This window comes from Bufo gargarizans, chromosome 5 (assembly GCF_014858855.1).
Source record: "Bufo gargarizans isolate SCDJY-AF-19 chromosome 5, ASM1485885v1, whole genome shotgun sequence".
In the NCBI taxonomy this organism is placed as follows: Eukaryota; Metazoa; Chordata; class Amphibia; order Anura; family Bufonidae; genus Bufo; species Bufo gargarizans.
In genome coordinates this window covers 318688125-318708545 of record NC_058084.1, presented here as the reverse complement: position 1 = coordinate 318708545, position 20421 = coordinate 318688125, and the positions used below count along the sequence as shown (strand labels likewise).

The following is a 20421-nucleotide window of genomic DNA, read 5'->3' as shown; positions in this document are numbered from 1 at the left end:
CAGCGATATATGGTGGGGCCCAATGCCGTTCTAAGGATGGTAAGGCCTGAGCAGGTACAGGCATTAGTCAATTGGGTGGCCGACAGTGGATCCAGCACGTTCACATTATCTCCCACCCAGTCTTCTGCAGAAAGCGCACAGATGGCGCCTGAAAACCAACCCCATCAGTCTGTCACATCACCCCCATGCATACCAGGGAAACTGTCTCAGCCTCAAGTTATGCAGCAGTCTCTTATGCTGTTTGAAGACTCCGCTGGCAGGGTTTCCCAAGGGCATCCACCCAGCCCTTCCCCAGCGGTGAAAGACATAGAATGCACTGACGCACAACCACTTATGTTTCCTGATGATGAGGACATGGGAATACCACCTCAGCATGTCTCTGATGATGACGAAACACAGGTGCCAACTGCTGCGTCTTTCTGCAGTGTGCAGACTGAACAGGAGGTCAGGGATCAAGACTGGGTGGAAGACGATGCAGGGGACGATGAGGTCCTAGACCCCACATGGAATGAAGGTCGTGCCACTGACTTTCACAGTTCGGAGGAAGAGGCAGTGGTGAGACCAAGCCAACAGCGTAGCAAAAGAGGGAGCAGTGGGCAAAAGCAGAACACCCGCCGCCAAGAGACTCCGCCTGCTACTGACCGCCGCCATCTGGGACCGAGCACCCCAAAGGCAGCTTCAAGGAGTTCCCTGGCATGGCACTTCTTCAAACAATGTGCTGACGACAAGACCCGAGTGGTTTGCACGCTGTGCCATCAGAGCCTGAAGCGAGGCATTAACGTTCTGAACCTGAGCACAACCTGCATGACCAGGCACCTGCATGCAAAGCATGAACTGCAGTGGAGTAAACACCTTAAAACCAAGGAAGTCACTCAGGCTCCCCCTGCTACCTCTTCTGCTGCTGCCGCCTCGGCCTCGTCTGCTGCTGCCGCCTCGGCCTCTTCCTCCGCCTCTGGAGGAACGTTGGCACCTGCCGCCCAGCAAACAGGGGATGTACCACCAACACCACCACCTCCGTCACCAAGCGTCTCAACCATGTCACACGGCAGCGTTCAGCTCTCCATCTCACAAACATTTGAGAGAAAGCGTAAATTCCCACCTAGCCACCCTCGATCCCTGGCCCTGAATGCCAGCATTTCTAAACTACTGGCCTATGAAATGCTGTCATTTAGGCTGGTGGACACAGACAGCTTCAAACAGCTCATGTCGCTTGCTGTCCCACAGTATGTTGTTCCTAGCCGCCACTACTTCTCCAAGAGAGCCGTGCCTTCCCTGCACAACCAAGTATCCGATAAAATCAAGTGTGCACTGCGCAACGCCATCTGTAGCAAGGTCCACCGAAACCACAGATACGTGGACCAGTAAGCACGGCCAGGGACGCTATATCTCCCTAACTGCACACTGGGTAAATGTAGTGGCAGCTGGGCCCCAGGCGGAGAGCTGTTTGGCGCACGTCCTTCCGCCGCCAAGGATCGCAGGGCAACATTCTTTGCCTCCTGTTGCCACCTCCTCCTTCTCGGCTTCCTCCTCCTCTTCTTCCACCTGCTCATCCAGTCAGCCACACACCTTCACCACCAACTTCAGCACAGCCCGGGGTAAACGTCAGCAGGCCATTCTGAAACTCATATGTTTGGGGGACAGGCCCCACACCGCACAGGAGTTGTGGCGGGGTATAGAACAACAGACCGACGAGTGGTTGCTGCCGGTGAGCCTCAAGCCCGGCCTGGTGGTGTGTGATAATGGGCGAAATCTCGTTGCAGCTCTGGGACTAGCCAATTTGACGCACATCCCTTGCTTGGCGCATGTGCTGAATTTGGTGGTGCAGAAGTTCATACACAACTACCCCGACATGTCAGAGCTGCTGCATAAAGTGCGGGCCGTCTGTTCGCGCTTCCGGCGTTCACATCCTGCTGCTGCTCGCCTGTCTGCGCTACAGCGTAACTTCGGCCTTCCCGCTCACCGCCTCATATGCGACGTGCCCACCAGGTGGAACTCCACCTTGCACATGCTGGACAGACTGTGCGAGCAGCAGCAGGCCATAGTGGAGTTTCAGCTGCAGCACGCACGGGTCAGTCGCACTACAGAACAGCACCACTTCACCACCAATGACTGGGCCTCCATGCGAGACCTGTGTGCCCTGTTGCGCTGTTTCGAGTACTCCACCAACATGGCCAGTGGCGATGACGCCGTTATCAGCGTTACAATACCACTTCTATGTCTCCTTGAGAAAACACTTAGGGCGATGATGGAAGAGGAGGTGGCCCAGGAGGAGGAGGAGGAGGAGGAGGAGGAGGAAGAGGGGTCATTTTTAGCACTTTCAGGCCAGTCTCTTCGAAGTGACTCAGAGGGAGGTTTTTGGCAACAGCAGAGGCCAGGTACAAATGTGGCCAGCCAGGGCCCACTACTGGAGGACGAGGAGGACGAGGATGAGGAGGAGGTGGAGGAGGATGAGGATGAAGCATGGTCACAGCGGGGTGGCACCCAACGCAGCTCGGGTCCATCACTGGTGCGTGGCTGGGGGGAAAGGCAGGACGATGACGATACGCCTCCCACAGAGGACAGCTTGTCCTTACCCCTGGGCAGCCTGGCACACATGAGCGACTACATGCTGCAGTGCCTGCGCAACGACAGCAGAGTTGCCCACATTTTAACCTGTGCGGACTACTGGGTTGCCACCCTGCTGGATCCACGCTACAAAGACAATGTGCCCACCTTACTTCCTGCACTGGAGCGTGATAGGAAGATGCGCGAGTACAAGCGCACGTTGGTAGACGCGCTACTGAGAGCATTCCCAAATGTCACAGGGGAACAAGTGGAAGCCCAAGGCCAAGGCAGAGGAGGAGCAAGAGGTCGCCAAGGCAGCTGTGTCAATGCCAGCTCCTTTGAGGGCAGGGTTAGCATGGCAGAGATGTGGAAAACTTTTGTCAACACGCCACAGCTAACTGCACCACCACCTGATACGCAACGTGTTAGCAGGAGGCAACATTTCACTAACATGGTGGAACAGTACATGTGCACACCCCTCCACGTACTGACTGATGGTTCGGCCCCATTCAACTTCTGGGTCTCTAAATTGTCCACGTGGCCAGAGGTACCTTTTATGCCTTGGAGGTGCTGGCCTGCCCGGCGGCCAGCGTTTTGTCTGAACGTGTATTCAGCACGGCAGGGGGCGTCATTACAGACAAACGCAGCCGCCTGTCTACAGCCAATGTGGACAAGCTGACGTTCATAAAAATGAACCAGGCATGGATCCCACAGGATCTGTCCGTCCCTTGTCCAGATTAGACATTAACTACCTCCCCTTAACCATATATTATTGGACTCCAGGGCACTTCCTCATTCAATCCTATTTTTATTTTCATTTTACCATTATATTGCGAGGCTACCCAAAGTTGAATGAACCTCTCCTCTGTCTGGGTGCCGGGGCCTAAATATATGCCAATGGACTGTTCCAATGTTGGGTGACGTGAAGCCTGATTCTCTGCTATGACATGCAGAATGATTCTCTGCTGACATGAAGCCAGATCCTCTGTTACGGGACCTCTCTCCTCTGCCTGGGTGCTGGGCCTAAATTTATGAAAATGGACTCTTACAGTGGTGGGTGACGTGAAGCCTGATTCTCTGCTATGATATGAAGACTGATTCTCTGCTGACATGAAGCCAGATTGTCTGTTACGGGACCTCTCTCCTCTGCCTGGGTGCTGGGCCTAAATATATGCCAATGGACTGTTGCAGTGGTGGCTGACGTGAAGCCTCATTCTCTGCTATGACATGCAGACTAATTCTCTGCTGACATGAAGTCAGATCCTCTGTTACGGGACCTCTCTCCTCTGCCTGGGTGCTGGGCCTAAACTTATGAAAATGGACTCTTACAGTGGTGGGTGACGTGAAGCCTCATTCTCTGCTATGACATGCAGACTAATTCTCTGCTGACATGAAGCCAGATTGTCTGTTACGGGACCTCTCTCCTCTGCCTGGGTGCTGGGCCTAAATTTATGACAATGGACTGTTGCAGTGGTGGGTGACGTGAAGCCTGATTCTCTGCTATGACATGCAGACTGATTCTCTGCTGACATGAAGCCAGATTGTCTGTTACGGGACCTCTCTCCTCTGCCTGTGTGCTGGGCCTAAATATATGCCAATGGACTGTTGCAGTGGTGGCTGACGTGAAGCCTCATTCTCTGCTATGACATGCAGACTAATTCTCTGCTGACATGAAGCCAGATTGTCTGTTACGGGACCTCTCTCCTCTGCCTGTGTGCTGGGCCTAAATATATGCCAATGGACTGTTGCAGTGGTGGCTGACGTGAAGCCTCATTCTCTGCTATGACATGCAGACTAATTCTCTGCTGACATGAAGTCAGATCCTCTGTTACGGGACCTCTCTCCTCTGCCTGGGTGCTGGGCCTAAACTTATGAAAATGGACTCTTACAGTGGTGGGTGACGTGAAGCCTCATTCTCTGCTATGACATGCAGACTAATTCTCTGCTGACATGAAGCCAGATTGTCTGTTACGGGACCTCTCTCCTCTGCCTGGGTGCTGGGCCTAAATTTATGACAATGGACTGTTGCAGTGGTGGGTGACGTGAAGCCTGATTCTCTGCTATGACATGCAGACTGATTCTCTACTGACATGAAGCCAGATTGTCTGTTACGGGACCTCTCTCCTCTGCCTGTGTGCTGGGCCTAAATATATGCCAATGGACTGTTGCAGTGGTGGCTGACGTGAAGCCTCATTCTCTGCTATGACATGCAGACTAATTCTCTGCTGACATGAAGTCAGATCCTCTGTTACGGGACCTCTCTCCTCTGCCTGGGTGCTGGGCCTAAACTTATGAAAATGGACTCTTACAGTGGTGGGTGACGTGAAGCCTCATTCTCTGCTATGACATGCAGACTAATTCTCTGCTGACATGAAGCCAGATTGTCTGTTACGGGACCTCTCTCCTCTGCCTGGGTGCTGGGCCTAAATTTATGACAATGGACTGTTGCAGTGGTGGGTGACGTGAAGCCTGATTCTCTGCTATGACATGCAGACTGATTCTCTACTGACATGAAGCCAGATTGTCTGTTACGGGACCTCTCTCCTCTGCCTGGGTGCTGGGCCTAAATATATGCCAATGGACTGTTGCAGTGGTGGGTGACGTGAAGCCTCATTCTCTGCTATGACATGCAGACTAATTCTCTGCTGACATGAAGCCAGATTGTCTGTTACGGGACCTCTCTCCTCTGCCTGGGTGCTGGGCCTAAATATATGCCAATGGACTGTTGCAGTGGTGGGTGACGTGAAGCCTCATTCTCTGCTATGACATGCAGACTAATTCTCTGCTGACATGAAGCCAGATTGTCTGTTACGGGACCTCTCTCCTCTGCCTGGGTGCTTGGCCTAAACTTATGAAAATGGACTGTTGCAGTGGTGGGTGACGTGAAGCCTGATTCTCTGCTATGACATGCAGACTAATTCTCTGCTGACATGAAGCCAGATTGTCTGTTACGGGACCTCTCTCCTCTGCCTGTGTGCTGGGCCTAAATATATGCCAATGGACTGTTGCAGTGGTGGCTGACGTGAAGCCTCATTCTCTGCTATGACATGCAGACTGATTCTCTGCTGACATGAAGCCAGATTGTCTGTTACGGGACCTCTCTCCTCTGCCTGGGTGCTGGGCCTAAATATATGCCAATGGACTGTTGCAGTGGTGGGTGACGTGAAGCCTCATTCTCTGCTATGACATGCAGACTAATTCTCTGCTGACATGAAGCCAGATTGTCTGTTACAGGACCTCTCTCCTCTGCCTGGGTGCTGGGCCTAAATTTATGACAATGGACTGTTGCAGTGGTGGGTGACGTGAAGCCTGATTCTCTGCTATGACATGCAGACTGATTCTCTGCTGACATGAAGCCAGATTGTCTGTTACGGGACCTCTCTCCTCTGCCTGTGTGCTGGGCCTAAATATATGCCAATGGACTGTTGCAGTGGTGGGTGACGTGAAGCCTGATTCTCTGCTATGACATGCAGACTGATTCTCTACTGACATGAAGCCAGATTGTCTGTTACGGGACCTCTCTCCTCTGCCTGGGTGCTGGGCCTAAATATATGCCAATGGACTGTTGCAGTGGTGGGTGACGTGAAGCCTCATTCTCTGCTATGACATGCAGACTAATTCTCTGCTGACATGAAGCCAGATTGTCTGTTACGGGACCTCTCTCCTCTGCCTGGGTGCTGGGCCTAAATATATGCCAATGGACTGTTGCAGTGGTGGGTGACGTGAAGCCTCATTCTCTGCTATGACATGCAGACTAATTCTCTGCTGACATGAAGCCAGATTGTCTGTTACGGGACCTCTCTCCTCTGCCTGGGTGCTTGGCCTAAACTTATGAAAATGGACTGTTGCAGTGGTGGGTGACGTGAAGCCTGATTCTCTGCTATGACATGCAGACTAATTCTCTGCTGACATGAAGCCAGATTGTCTGTTACGGGACCTCTCTCCTCTGCCTGTGTGCTGGGCCTAAATATATGCCAATGGACTGTTGCAGTGGTGGGTGACGTGAAGCCTCATTCTCTGCTATGACATGCAGACTGATTCTCTGCTGACATGAAGCCAGATTGTCTGTTACGGGACCTCTCTCCTCTGCCTGGGTGCTGGGCCTAAATATATGCCAATGGACTGTTGCAGTGGTGGGTGACGTGAAGCCTCATTCTCTGCTATGACATGCAGACTAATTCTCTGCTGACATGAAGCCAGATTGTCTGTTACAGGACCTCTCTCCTCTGCCTGGGTGCTGGGCCTAAATTTATGACAATGGACTGTTGCAGTGGTGGGTGACGTGAAGCCTGATTCTCTGCTATGCCATGCAGACTGATTCTCTGCTGACATGAAGCCAGATTGTCTGTTACGGGACCTCTCTGCTCTGCCTGTGTGCTAGGCCTAAATATATGCCAATGGACTGTTGCAGTGGTGGGTGACGTGAAGCCTCATTCTCTGCTATGACATGCAGACTGATTCTCTACTGACATGAAGCCAGATTGTCTGTTACGGGACCTCTCTCCTCTGCCTGGGTGCTGGGCCTAAATATATGCCAATGGACTGTTGCAGTGGTGGGTGACGTGAAGCCTCATTCTCTGCTATGACATGCAGACTAATTCTCTGCTGACATGAAGCCAGATTGTCTGTTACGGGACCTCTCTCCTCTGCCTGGGTGCTGGGCCTAAATATATGCCAATGGACTGTTGCAGTGGTGGGTGACGTGAAGCCTCATTCTCTGCTATGACATGCAGACTAATTCTCTGCTGACATGAAGCCAGATTGTCTGTTACGGGACCTCTCTCCTCTGCCTGGGTGCTTGGCCTAAACTTATGAAAATGGACTGTTGCAGTGGTGGGTGACGTGAAGCCTGATTCTCTGCTATGACATGCAGACTAATTCTCTGCTGACATGAAGCCAGATTGTCTGTTACGGGACCTCTCTCCTCTGCCTGTGTGCTGGGCCTAAATATATGCCAATGGACTGTTGCAGTGGTGGCTGACGTGAAGCCTCATTCTCTGCTATGACATGCAGACTGATTCTCTGCTGACATGAAGCCAGATTGTCTGTTACGGGACCTCTCTCCTCTGCCTGGGTGCTGGGCCTAAATATATGCCAATGAACTGTTGCAGTGGTGGGTGACGTGAAGCCTCATTCTCTGCTATGACATGCAGACTAATTCTCTGCTGACATGAAGCCAGATTGTCTGTTACAGGACCTCTCTCCTCTGCCTGGGTGCTGGGCCTAAATTTATGACAATGGACTGTTGCAGTGGTGGGTGACGTGAAGCCTGATTCTCTGCTATGACATGCAGACTGATTCTCTGCTGACATGAAGCCAGATTGTCTGTTACGGGACCTCTCTCCTCTGCCTGTGTGCTGGGCCTAAATATATGCCAATGGACTGTTGCAGTGGTGGCTGACGTGAAGCCTCATTCTCTGCTATGACATGCAGACTAATTCTCTGCTGACATGAAGCCAGATCCTCTGTTACGGGACCTCTCTCCTCTGCCTGGGTGCTGGGCCTAAATTTATGAAAATGGACTCTTACAGTGGTGGGTGACGTGAAGCCTGATTCTCTGCTATGACATGAAGACTGATTCTCTGCTGACATGAAGCCAGATTGTCTGTTACGGGACCTCTCTCCTCTGCCTGGGTGCTGGGCCTAAATATATGCCAATGGACTGTTGCAGTGGTGGCTGACGTGAAGCCTCATTCTCTGCTATGACATGCAGACTAATTCTCTGCTGACATGAAGCCAGATTCTCTGTTACGGGACCTCTCTCCTCTGCCTGGGTTCCGGGGCCTAAATATCTGAGAATGGACTGTTCCAGTGGTGGGTGACGGGAAGCCAGATTCTCTGCTATGGGACCTCTCTCCAATTGATTTTGGTTAATTTTTATTTATTTAATTTTTATTTTAATTCATTTCCCTATCCACATTTGTTTGCAGGGGATTTACCTACATGTTGCTGCCTTTTGCAGCCCTCTAGCCCTTTCCTGGGCTGTTTTACAGCCTTTTTAGTGCCGAAAAGTTCGGGTCCCCATTGACTTCAATGGGGTTCGGGTTCGGGACGAAGTTCGGATCGGGTTCGGATCCCGAACCCGAACATTTTCGGGAAGTTCGGCCGAACTTCTCGAACCCGAACATCCAGGTGTTTGCTCAACTCTACTTAAAATACAAAGAAAATGTGCCATCTTTTACTTTATGCCTTTTGGAGATCATTTCCTCTTCAATTTGCTTAACTGTTCACAGTAACTTTTGCATGTCAAAGAACAAGAAGTAACTAGAAAATCATACATTTTCAATAATAAGTTTCAGACTAATGGTTAAATAGTTGGGATACAGTTGGATAAACTGACTTGTTGGGATAGTGGTTCTTATGTAAAAAGAGATGTAATATATTTTACCTCCTTTTTTCTTTCCACAGAACGAAAACTTTGGGGCTGTATAGTCACATAAATATTTGTCCTCATGAAATAGGTAAGCTCCATTGTAAAAAAAATTTGAACTCATATGAAGTAAATTGATATCTTGTCCTTAAAAAGAAAAAAGAAAATTATACTGTGTGTGTGTGTATATATATATATATATATATATATATGTATATAAAAAAGCAAAAAGGTGAAGAAAAGTGGACGATTTATTCACCCAACCAGCAGCTGCTGGTTGGGTGAATAAATCGTCCACTTTTCTTCACCATTTGGAGTGCTGCCAGGAGGATTTTTTGCACCCCCACAAGTTTGTGTGCTGCTTCTTTTTTCTTTTCTTTTTTATATATATATAAATATATATAAATATATATATATATATATATATATATATATATTTTATACAGAGACACATGATACTTACAATGGCAACTGTTGCTAATAGGGCTGTGCTGGGTCTAGCTACATATATCCAGCAGGTTCTATCAGCAGCCCAGAAATCACATGATCACTTACTTTATCACAGAGGCAATAGAGGCAAGGTACCTCTGATCTCTTCAGGTTCTCTTTTATACACAAAGTGTATTAAATATTGTATTTAAATAAAACAACAACTTTTGCTACTGTTTACTCGTGCAACTGGCCTAAAGGACATCAGTCTCTAGGAGCATTGCCGTTACACCTAGAGGCTGACCGCGACATAGAAGGGGTTTGTGTTGGGTGAGGGAGTGCATCGAGTCCCCGCGCTGCTGTGGCGGGGACTCGATGTGTCAGAAGGCAGACCGATGCAGTGCAGAGGCTGCCCAATGCCTTGCACAGCATAGGGACCTTCCTTCTACGGGTGCCGACTGCCGAGGAGATCCAGCCTCAGGCTGGGTCTCCTAGGCAACTTGCTAGTTTACTACTCACTGTAGTACAAGAACAGGCAATGCATTACAATACAGATGTATTGTAATGCATTGCAGAGGGGATCAGACCCCCAAAAGTGAACATCAGAAATAAAGTAAAGAAAAAAAAGTGTTTTTACTAAAATTAATAAAGTAATAAAATTAATAAAGTAAAAAAAGAAAAAAAACACCCCTTTCCCCTTATTTTATAATAAAAAACAGAACCCCCCACACATATTAGGTTTTGCTGCGTCCATAATGACCAGCTCTATAAATATATCACATGATCCACCCAGTCCGATAAACACTATAAAAAAATAAAATAAAAACGGTGTAAAAAAAAGCCATTTTTGTCACCTTACATCACAAAAAGTGCAACACCAAGCGATCAAAAAGGTGTATGTCCCACAAAATGGTATGAATAAAACTGTCACCTCATCCCACAAAAAATGAGCCCCAACCTAATATAATCGCCCAAAAAATAAAAAAAACTATAGCTCTCAGAACATGGAGACACTAAAACATTATTGTGCTAAAGTGAAATACATAAAAAAATATACATATTAGGTATCGCCACGTCCGTAACAACCAGCTCTATAAAAATATCACATGACCTAACCCCTCAGGTGAACACCATAAAAAATAAAAATAAAAACATTACATTACATCACAAAAATTGCAAAAGCAAGTGATCAAAAAGGCGTATGGCCCCCAAAATAGGACCAATCAAACCGTCCCCTCATCACACAAAAAATTAGACCCTACCTAAGGGAATCCGTCAAAAAATAAAAAAGCTATCACTCTCAGACAATGAAGACACTAAAATATGATTATTTTTTGCTTCAAAACTGCTATTATTGTGCTAAAGTGAAATAAATAAATAAAAGTATACATATTAGGTAACACCACGTCTGTACCAACCAGCTCTATAAAAATATCACATGACTTAACCCCTCAAGTGAACACCGTAAAAAATAAAAACTGTGTAAAAAAAAGCCATTTTTGTCACATTACATCACAAAAATTGCAACACCAAGCGATCAAAAAGGCATACACCCCCCAAAATAGTGCTAATCAAACCATAACCTCATCCTGCAAAAAATGAGTCCTTACCTAAGACAATTGGGCAAAAAATAAAAAAGCTATGGCTCTCAGACTATGGATACACTAAAATATCATTATTTTGGTTTTAAAAATACTATTATTGTGTAAAACTTAAATATATAAGAGAAAGTAAACATATTAGGTATTGCCACGTCCGTAACGATCTGCTCTCTAAAAAAGTCACATGACCTAATCCCTCAGGTAAACGCTGTAAAAATAAATAAATAAAAACTGCACCAATACAACAAATTTTTTGGTCACCTTGCCCCATAAAGTGTAATAATGAATAATCCAAAAATCCCTGCAAAAAACGAGCCCCTGCACAAGACGATCGGCAGAAAAGTGAAAAAAAAATAGGGCGTTCAGAAAATGGAGATACAAAAACCTAATTTTAGTTTTCTAAAATGCTTTATTATGTAAAACTGAAACAAACATCATAGAAAGTAGACATATTTGATATAATTGCGTCCGTAACAACCTGCTCTATAAAAATAGCGTATGATCTAACCTGTCAGATGAATGTTGTTAAAAATTTAAAATAAAAACGGTGCCAAAACATAAATTTTTGGGTTACCTTACCTTTAAAATGTAATATAGCGCATTTAAAAATCATATGTACCCCAAAATAGTACCAATAAAACTGGCACCTTATCCCGTAGTTTTCAAAATGTGGTCAATTTTTTGAGTTTCTACTGTAGGGGTGCATCACGGGGGCTTCAAATGGGACATGGCATCTAAAAACCAATTCAGCTAAATCCGTCTTCCAAAAACCGTTCCTTTCCTACTGCGCCCTGCTGTGTGCCCATACAGCAGTTTACGATCATATGTGGAGTTTTTCTGTAAACTACAGAATCAGGGTAATAAATATTGAGTTTATTTGGCTGTTAACCCTTGCTTTGCTACTGGAAAAAATTGATTAAAATGTAAAATCTGCCAAAAAAGCGAAATTCTGAAATCTCATCTCCATTTTCCATTAATTCTTGTGGAACACCTAAATGGTTAACAAAGTTTGTAAAATCAGTTTTGCATACCTTGAGGGGTGTAGTTTCTAAAATAGGGTAATTTTTGGGTGGTTTCTATTATGTAAGCCTCACAAAGTGACTTCAGACCTGAACTAGTCCCTAAAAAGTGGGTTTTGGAAATTTTCCGACAAATTTCAAGATTTGCTTCCAAACTTCTAAGCCTTCTAATGTCCCCAAAAAATAAAATGTCATTTTCAAAATGATCCAAACATGGAAATGTAAAGTAATAACTATTATGTGAGGTATCACTAGTAGAGAAATTTAAAAAAAAATTCTACATTTTTGTAAATTTGGGATTTTTTCACAAATAAAGGTGAAATATATTGACTCAAGTTTATGACTATCATGAAGTACAATGTGCCACGAGAAAACAATCTCAAAATGGCTTGGATAAGTAAAAGTGTTCCAAAGCTATTACCACATAAAGTGACACATGTCAGATTTGCAAAAAATGGCCTGGGAAGGAAGGTGAAAACAGGCCCGGGGTTGAAGGGGTTAAAACATTATTTTACATGTAACAGGTCAGCCAGTTTTATAGTAACAAATCTAATGACAGATGCCCTCTAAAGGGGTTTTTCAGGATGTAGTCATTGATGGCCAATCCTCAGGATAGGCCATTCATATCTTATCAGTAGGGGTCTGACATCCTACACCCTCTATGTTTCAGTATAGCTTTGACACCAGAAGTCAGTGTCAGAAATACACTTGTGTGGATGCAGGGCTGTTCCCATTGACTTCAGTAGAAGCACAAACTTCTGAAGCCAAAGTTATGTGAATTGAAACAGTTGCACATCCACCAATCAGATATTGCTGGCCTATCCTCAGGATAGGCCAGCAATAACAAAATCCTGATATACCCCTTTAAACCTACACTGCACATTAGCTATGGCACATTTAAAGCTCAATGCTCCATGATATACATGGTTTTATCTGTTTTCATAACACCTAATAATATAATGATATACAATGATTACTTACTTAGAATCACTCCAATTTTAGCTGTTATATGTTTTGTGAGAACTCTGGAACAAGGATAAAAGCTGACTCCTATATCCTGCAAAGGATCTGCAATTATAAAGTGTAATAGCTAGATTAATGACAGCACAACTATGCAGTATATCAGAACAACAGTCAAAGGGGACCCAAAGGGGACAGGCGTAGAAAATGGTGAATAAGACGGGCCTGCCGGCCGTCCCCTCCCACCTCACGTCCACAATTTTAGAACTGGTGTGAGCGGGACGAAGTTGCAGATAGTACCGCTATCTGGCCCTTTTATAAGAAATATAGGGAGGTGGTTCGGCATATCCACCGTGGTCTAAATCTATGCCAGCCTCCTTGCTCCTTTTCTACGCATAAAACAGGAATAGAAAATGATAAATGAGACAGGTCTGCCGGCCCACCCCCTTCTCTGTCCATGCCATGGCCCCCTTTTTAAGACCTGGTGTATATCAGTTAATACATGACCCCCATAGTTCTTGTGGGTTTTACAGCAAAGTAATACATACCAGAGTGAAGAGCAAGCACCAGTTCAAGTTTATTTTGTTTCTCTCTCCAGTGAGAGGTGTCAATCTATACAGGGCCCCTCAAGATACTGTAACATTACCAGAATGGAAAAATAAACATTTCCCAAGGATCACACAACCGCCACACCAAGGTGTGTTACTTTCTGTCTGATGAAGTAAAGCTGGATGCATCCACCCCCCCCCCCTATTAATGCCCCTATAGTAGATATTTAGAGCATGAGGTATATTCATGGACACCAGTCATATTTTGCACTGTAGTATGAGAGTTAGCAATCTACCACACTTAGTCTGATTAGAAGGGCACAATAATGATTGTCTACAGTCAGATATTGGGATGTAGATATTGATGGTCTACACTCAGGATATGTCAACAATATTAGATCTGTAGGGATCCGACACACAGCCACTGGCATGGAAACTATATAATAGACAGAAGGCTCTCCACAGTGTCATTTCTGGTGCTAGCATACTGCAGCTCAGCCCCAATTCACTTGTAATGGCACAGCCACTACTCAGTGCACAGAACTTTGTGCTTCTGCCTTCACCCACTGCATGGTTTACAACATTGGCAGGTGGCTGAATCAGCTGGTTGGGGGGCCTGAAAGGCACCAGACTCTCACAAACAGAAATTCATGACTCATCTTTATGATTAGTCATCAGTATCTAACTACAAGAAAACCCCTTGAATCTCCCCCTTCTCGCACAGATCATCACAGTCAATGTTCATGCAGGTAAAAATACTGCTTTGAATGAACACTGTTCGGGAGATGTGTGGTTGCAGAAGTGGGGGGCCACTGAAGACTATCTTAGGCTGTGGTTGGGCTACTTGGTCTTGTTTCAAGCGCTCAGGCTGACTGGCTGGAAGAGAAAAGAAAAAAGTTCCCCTCTCCCTGTTTCACCTATACTTGTACCAAGGGTCAGGGTAATATGGACTTCTGTGCTTGTTATCAATCCCCCTTTACAAATAAATCTAAATCCACAACAAAAAGGGACATTTTAGGAGAGTTTTCCCAATTATTTTGATGTTAATGTTGGGAGATAATAAGGAAAGCTGGATCATCTGAGTAGGTGTGTACTGTATTTTGAATGGTCAGGTGGCAATTTATGATTATAACCTGAAATAAAATTGAGTTTAGGGTTCAGTTAAAGTGGTATATTTTCTTTAGCGTACCCAATAGGTGCAGTTACCAAGGAAGGGTAAATGTAGAGAGGGCTGCAATCATGAGTTATGGAAAGAGCTGAACTATAGCTGCCAATGCTTCATTGACCTCTTTGTCGAACGTGCTTGGCTTATCACAGGGGTAATGGGTAGACATGAACAAGTTTCTTAAAATTCAAGTAGGGGCTGATTTAGCCAAATCAACTGTTGGTTCAATGGTTTGAATACGATCTACCAGAATCAGAAGTGCTCAGTTTGCCTCTCTGCCTCTAAAACAGTGTTTCCCAACCAGTGTGCCTCCAGGTGTTGCAAAACTACAACTCCCAGCATGCCCGCACTGCCAAAGGCTGTGCGGGCATGCTGGGAGTTGTAGTTTTGCAACAGCTGGAGGCACGCTGGTTGGTAAACACTGCTCTAAAATAGTAGGTGCATGGTGGAATGTCTTCTCATTATTTATTAATTTTAAGGGTGCAGCCACATGGTCAGCTTTCCTGATGTACTTTCTCTCCTTTTATGATCCACTCCTGATTTTGGCTTCCAAAGCTGCGTTAGGAAAGCTGACCATGTAGCTGTACCTTACAGATATTTTTTTTACAGTGGTTTCCTATGTTTACCCCTTTGTTTCCCCAAGCCTGCATGAAACACTGCTAAAGTTTATTTCACACGAGCAATGTTTTAATCTAGAATTTAGTTATGTTTCCAATGGAGAGCTTCTGGACTGAATACTGGCTCATTCATTTCAATGGGTATAATACTATATGTACATGAGCATTGTCTTTCACTGATCATCTGTCTGTTCACGAAAAATCACAGCATGTTCTATATTCATATTACTCAGGGCTCGTCCATTCAAGTCAATGGAACAGTGAAAAAAGAACTGACAGCAGAAGGAAAGCATCTGCCCCAATCATACAATAACACTTCCCATTTTACCAATGATAAAAGCTACACCCAGATTATTTCCCATTATGTTGGGTAAACTTGCTTGTAAACTACCCATCTTAATAGTACTATAAATTAACCCAGTCATAACTACTTCACATAGCAGTAAAGCTTCACCCTGAAATGTCATTGCAAATAAACTTTTAAGCATTCAATTACATTAAACTTCGACTCATGAAATGTTCCCCCGGGAGAAGAATGAAGGTCTTTAAACATTCTTATTTATATCTCTTGTTACCTTTGATCTTTCTAAGTATGAAATGCATCCAAAGTACAGACTTTTGTCATTCTCTTACATTTTTAAAGAAAAACAAAGACCTAAATGTTTTTTTCTGGTTTACATCAACATCCTTTAAAATAATTATTCATAAAGGTCACTGTCATTTTGTAATGTACTTCTTTTACTTTTATTACTCCTCAGAGAGGGAAGAGGGGTGAGTGACTCAATTGGAGCATCATACATTACAAAGTTCAATGCCCTTCTGTGGACATCTTTAGGTAGGCCTATCAAGAGAAAACTAGAGCCATCATTCTGTTATCCGACTTATACCAAACTACTATTTTACTAACAGATAACATCTACCCACACAGCAGCAGTAAACTAACAAGGGACTACCTATCTATACAGGAGTTTTACTTCTCTGTGCTGACTGCTGCAGAAGACAATATTTAATTTTAAATTGTATAGTACTGCTGAAATGAAAAGGAAAATTCATATATTATTGAGTTAAAACAAATGAGCCTTTGTGTTGGAAGTGCCCCATACTACACCTTTATTTACCCAGACTTTTATCATGTTGCTACAATATATGACTGTGTGATAGGAAATGGAGTTTGGAGCCATGACAATAGAGCTCTCACATTTTCCTCTGCACCATCCCAGACCACCAGCTACATTAGATATTAACCAGATTTATTAATCATTTGCAAATTTCTGAACAATGTGAAAAATGGGATGACAGACAGTTTGCAGTCTGCCCTGTGTGTGCCAGCATGCATGGAGATCCCCCTTTAAAAATCCTGTAGCAAACGTAACATTCAGCATATAGTTGTATTAACTTTACAATTAGTTTATTAGTGTATACAATATAAAAGACATGTTTGTGTCACGTTGAATTATCATAGCTCTGAGCTGTGACTGCCTTATCTCCTACATAGGTTGCAGTTTTAATGAAAAATACGTAGCTCATGCTGAGCTGGCAGGCAGCGCTCCGTCATTGTATGTCCTTGGTAAAAGCAGGTATTGCTTGTGTTATAAGTTCCAATCCTCAGCATGACATGGAAGTTATTAAAACAGTCAGGACTATGCAGTGATCTTTAGCAAACAAGCAATCGGTTTTCAGTGAACTCACCACAACTTTTATAATATGCTTCAAAGTCCTTTGTCTTGCAGATTGTGTGAGTAGGCCACTCTTTCATTTCTCCTGGCCGTAGCAACCATGAAATAGTGAGAACGATGGCAACATTCTTCATTCTGCAAAGGTGCTGACTGTCTTCTCTAGCAGCAAATCAGTTTTAGCCTGTTGGATGAGACACCTTTTACAAAGCTAATTTATGTACTTTTAGGTCCAAATCTGGCCAGATACAGATATGTACAGGGTGTGAACACTGCAAATATGCTACAAGCAACGGCAATTTTAGTTCCCCAAAATAGTCTGGTTTTACTTCCCAAATTAGTGCTTTCACTATTATATGCTTTACTTATATTTTTACGGAAGTACACAATATATCTTAATGTGAAGGATGCAGAAAAAAAGTAATTAAAGGGCTTCTGTCACCCCCAAAACTCATTTTTCATTTTTGGGCATATTAAAATCCGTATTGGACGGCTATTCCCTATATAGGGCTCTTACCTTGTTCTGTGGCTTGGTTTCACTAAAAATCGATCTTTTAAAATATGCAAATGACTTTACTACCAGCAAGTAGGGTGTCTACTTGCTGGTAGCCACCGCATCCTCCATTCAAAAAAACGCCCCCTCCTCCTGTTGATTGACAGGGCCAGCGAGCGCTCTCTTCCTCCGGCTGGCCCTGTCTGCAATTCAAATCCTGCGCCTGCACCTTACATGTCTTCATTCGGCGCAGGGCACTGAGAGAAAGACGCTCGCTTCCTCAGCACTTCCTCAGTGCGTCTGCGCCGATGACGTCTTCTCTTTCGGGTTTAGAGGTGACGTCATCGGCGCAGACGCACTGAGGAAGCGTTCTTCTCTCAGAGAGCCTGCGCCGAATGAAGACACATAAGGTACAGGCGCGGGATTTGAATTGCGGACAGGGCCAGCCGGAGGAGGAGAGCGCTCGCTGGCCCTGTCAATCAACAGGAGGAGGGGGCGTTTTTTTTAAAGGAGGATGCGGCGGCTACCAGCAAGTAGACGCCCTACTTGCGGGTAGCGAAGTCATTTACATATTTTAAAAGATCGATTTTTTGTGAAACCAAGCCACAGAAAAATGTAAGAGCCCTATATAGGGAATAGTCGTCCAATAAGGATTTTAATATGCCCAAAAATGAAAAATGAGTTTTGGGGGTGACAGAAGCCCTTTAAAGCTAAATATATTACAGACTTTTCTAGTAGTATTCTTTATTTGGTATGCAAATACTATTCATCATCTAGGTTTCTACTGGCAGATCTTCTCTCTTCTTTCCTATTTGTTCTGCTCAGTTACTATCACAGAATCTGGATGAGCGTCTACGGGGTACCAAACAAATCACTGTCAACAAAAAATCAACTAAAACTTAACTTTTACTTTTTTTAAGTTACAACAAATAAGCAAAATAAGCCCCTAAAAACTCAATGGATATTCTTGATCAGGATCACAGTAATTGCTCTGTCAATAAAATAATAGACTACCAGATGCCAGTAATAGCCATTTAGTGTGACATTACAGCTCAGTCCATACCATCAGGATGCCATCATCTATTCTACATATCCATCTTCAAACTTTAGTCCCCTGAAGAACCACTTATATCTGAATTGAAGAAACGTGTTGGGACTTCTTTGACAAGTAATTGAAGAATGTTTAGGGCTACATAGGTGATAATAAACAGGTTTAGCCACAGAGAACTATGGTCACCCCTTTCGGGGCAAGTGCTCTGCTTTTAGACAGTGATAGCCGCAGGGTCCCAACTTCAAGAAGTGAAGTGGAACCACAAGTATGACAGGCCACATGACCTATATGGCTTAGTGGCCACGTTCATCTACATCATGATTATTTTTGCTTACCCTGCTATATTGTCATACTAAGTGGCTATTACTGACATCTGGTAAATTGATATTTTAATTACTGTGATCCTGATCAAGAATTAGGGGCTTATTAGGGGCTTATTTTGCTTATTTGTTGTGATTTTTTAAAGGATAAAGTAAAAGTTACATTTTATAGGGGATTTTTTTATTGGCGGTGATGGTACGCACATCCCCCTAGGTCTTTATGGGAACTCTAGTGAGACCCTGCCTTTAAACTTGTTGATTCATGGCCATTGTGCCAATCATCAGTAAGGACTATAGTCCTCAATCCATTTTATAACATTGAAGGGATTCTCTGAGACCAGGAATCCATTTCCATAAGTGTAGGAAGGGTGGCAGGGGTTAAAAAAAGACTCATCTGTCACAGTGCCCTCTTTCAGCACTGAGCTCCCTTCTCCTCCACTTCCAGTCCCCGTTGGAAAGGAATCGTGATGAGCTATCTACAGTACATGCAACCAATGGTGATTTTTGCAGGCACAGCATGTAACCCCTGCCATCACTGAGGCCATTGATTGGCCAGCAATGGTGACTTGTGTAGACAGCACATCACACTACTAGTCACTTGTTACTATGAAAAGGGGCTCCTGGTCTTGGAGAACCCCTTTAATTAAAAATGCAAATAAAAATTAAGAAAGTTAATAGAATGAACCAAATCAAATAAATGTTAAAGGGGTTACCCAGGAACTGATAATGTTGACCTATCCTCAGGACAGGTTATCATTATCAAATTACCGGGGGTCCGAGTCCTGGCACCCCTACTGATCTGAGCTGTAACTAGGCCATGTGTGACAAAGCGCCTGCCTCTTCTAACATCTGATCAGCAGGAGTTCCAGGTGCCAGACCCCCACCAATCTGATATTGTAAATTTCCAGATAATTTAACTAAGACTTTTGCTGACCATTTTGGAAATCTGATATGAAAATTTTATTGACATCATCAACATTAATCTACTTGATCATCTGTTATACAGGCCCTGAATTTCATTGTATAATCTCATAATGTATTGAGCACCGTGGTAAGTGCCAGTTGTGTGTTTATCACCATGAGTACCACTATGCGGTGTTTGATGTCAAGATGTAATACCCGATCAGAATGAATCCAGTATACAGCAATTCTAGAGCCAATGTCAATTATGTCCCTTACTCTTTCACACCAAGTGTTCCTGATGCTATTGAGTATAGAGGATCCCAAGCGGATACATTCATTCTTACTCTTAACATCCTAAAATTGCCCACAGCAGTCTTTTATTTTGTTTACTGTAGAAATTACTGTCTGCAGGTAGCAGCTCTGGAAAATACATATACCATGATTCCTTACCCAGGCTTTTAAAAGAAATGTGGAGTGAAATTCCGCAGAAGCTATAGTTATATAGATAAGGATATATGAGAGGCTGCAGACTGTGCTTGTGCAACAGCATGCACGCTACAAATCACAGACATTGTGCAAATGCAGGCAGGAGCAAAAAGGACTCTATGGAAATTGCCTTATCATCAATAGCCTGAAGGATGTTCACTGACATAAGCAGGATACAGATTGCTCCTTGCATTCCTGAATTGCTGCTATGCAATAGTCCAGGCACATTTTGCCCAATATTG

The 20421-nt window shown here is 44.4% G+C and overlaps 1 protein-coding gene across 3 annotated transcripts in view; it reads right to left on the bottom strand.

Moving 5' to 3' along the window:
• LY86 (lymphocyte antigen 86) overlaps nucleotides 1–17214 on the bottom strand; it is a 40763-nt gene extending 23549 nt beyond the window's left edge. For 2 of the 3 annotated variants that reach the window (XM_044294018.1, XM_044294019.1), the window contains exons 1-3: nucleotides 16943–17214; nucleotides 12945–13031; nucleotides 8933–9061 (exon numbers count right to left, since the gene is read on the bottom strand). In XM_044294018.1, the coding sequence (XP_044149953.1) occupies nucleotides 8933–9061; nucleotides 12945–13031; nucleotides 16943–17063 (337 nt within the window). In that variant the 5' untranslated portion in view covers nucleotides 17064–17214. The remainder of the gene's footprint in view (nucleotides 1–8932; nucleotides 9062–12944; nucleotides 13032–16942) is intronic. The other variant, XM_044294020.1, reaches the window with a different exon arrangement.
• Nucleotides 17215–20421: the final 3207 nt, after the last annotated feature.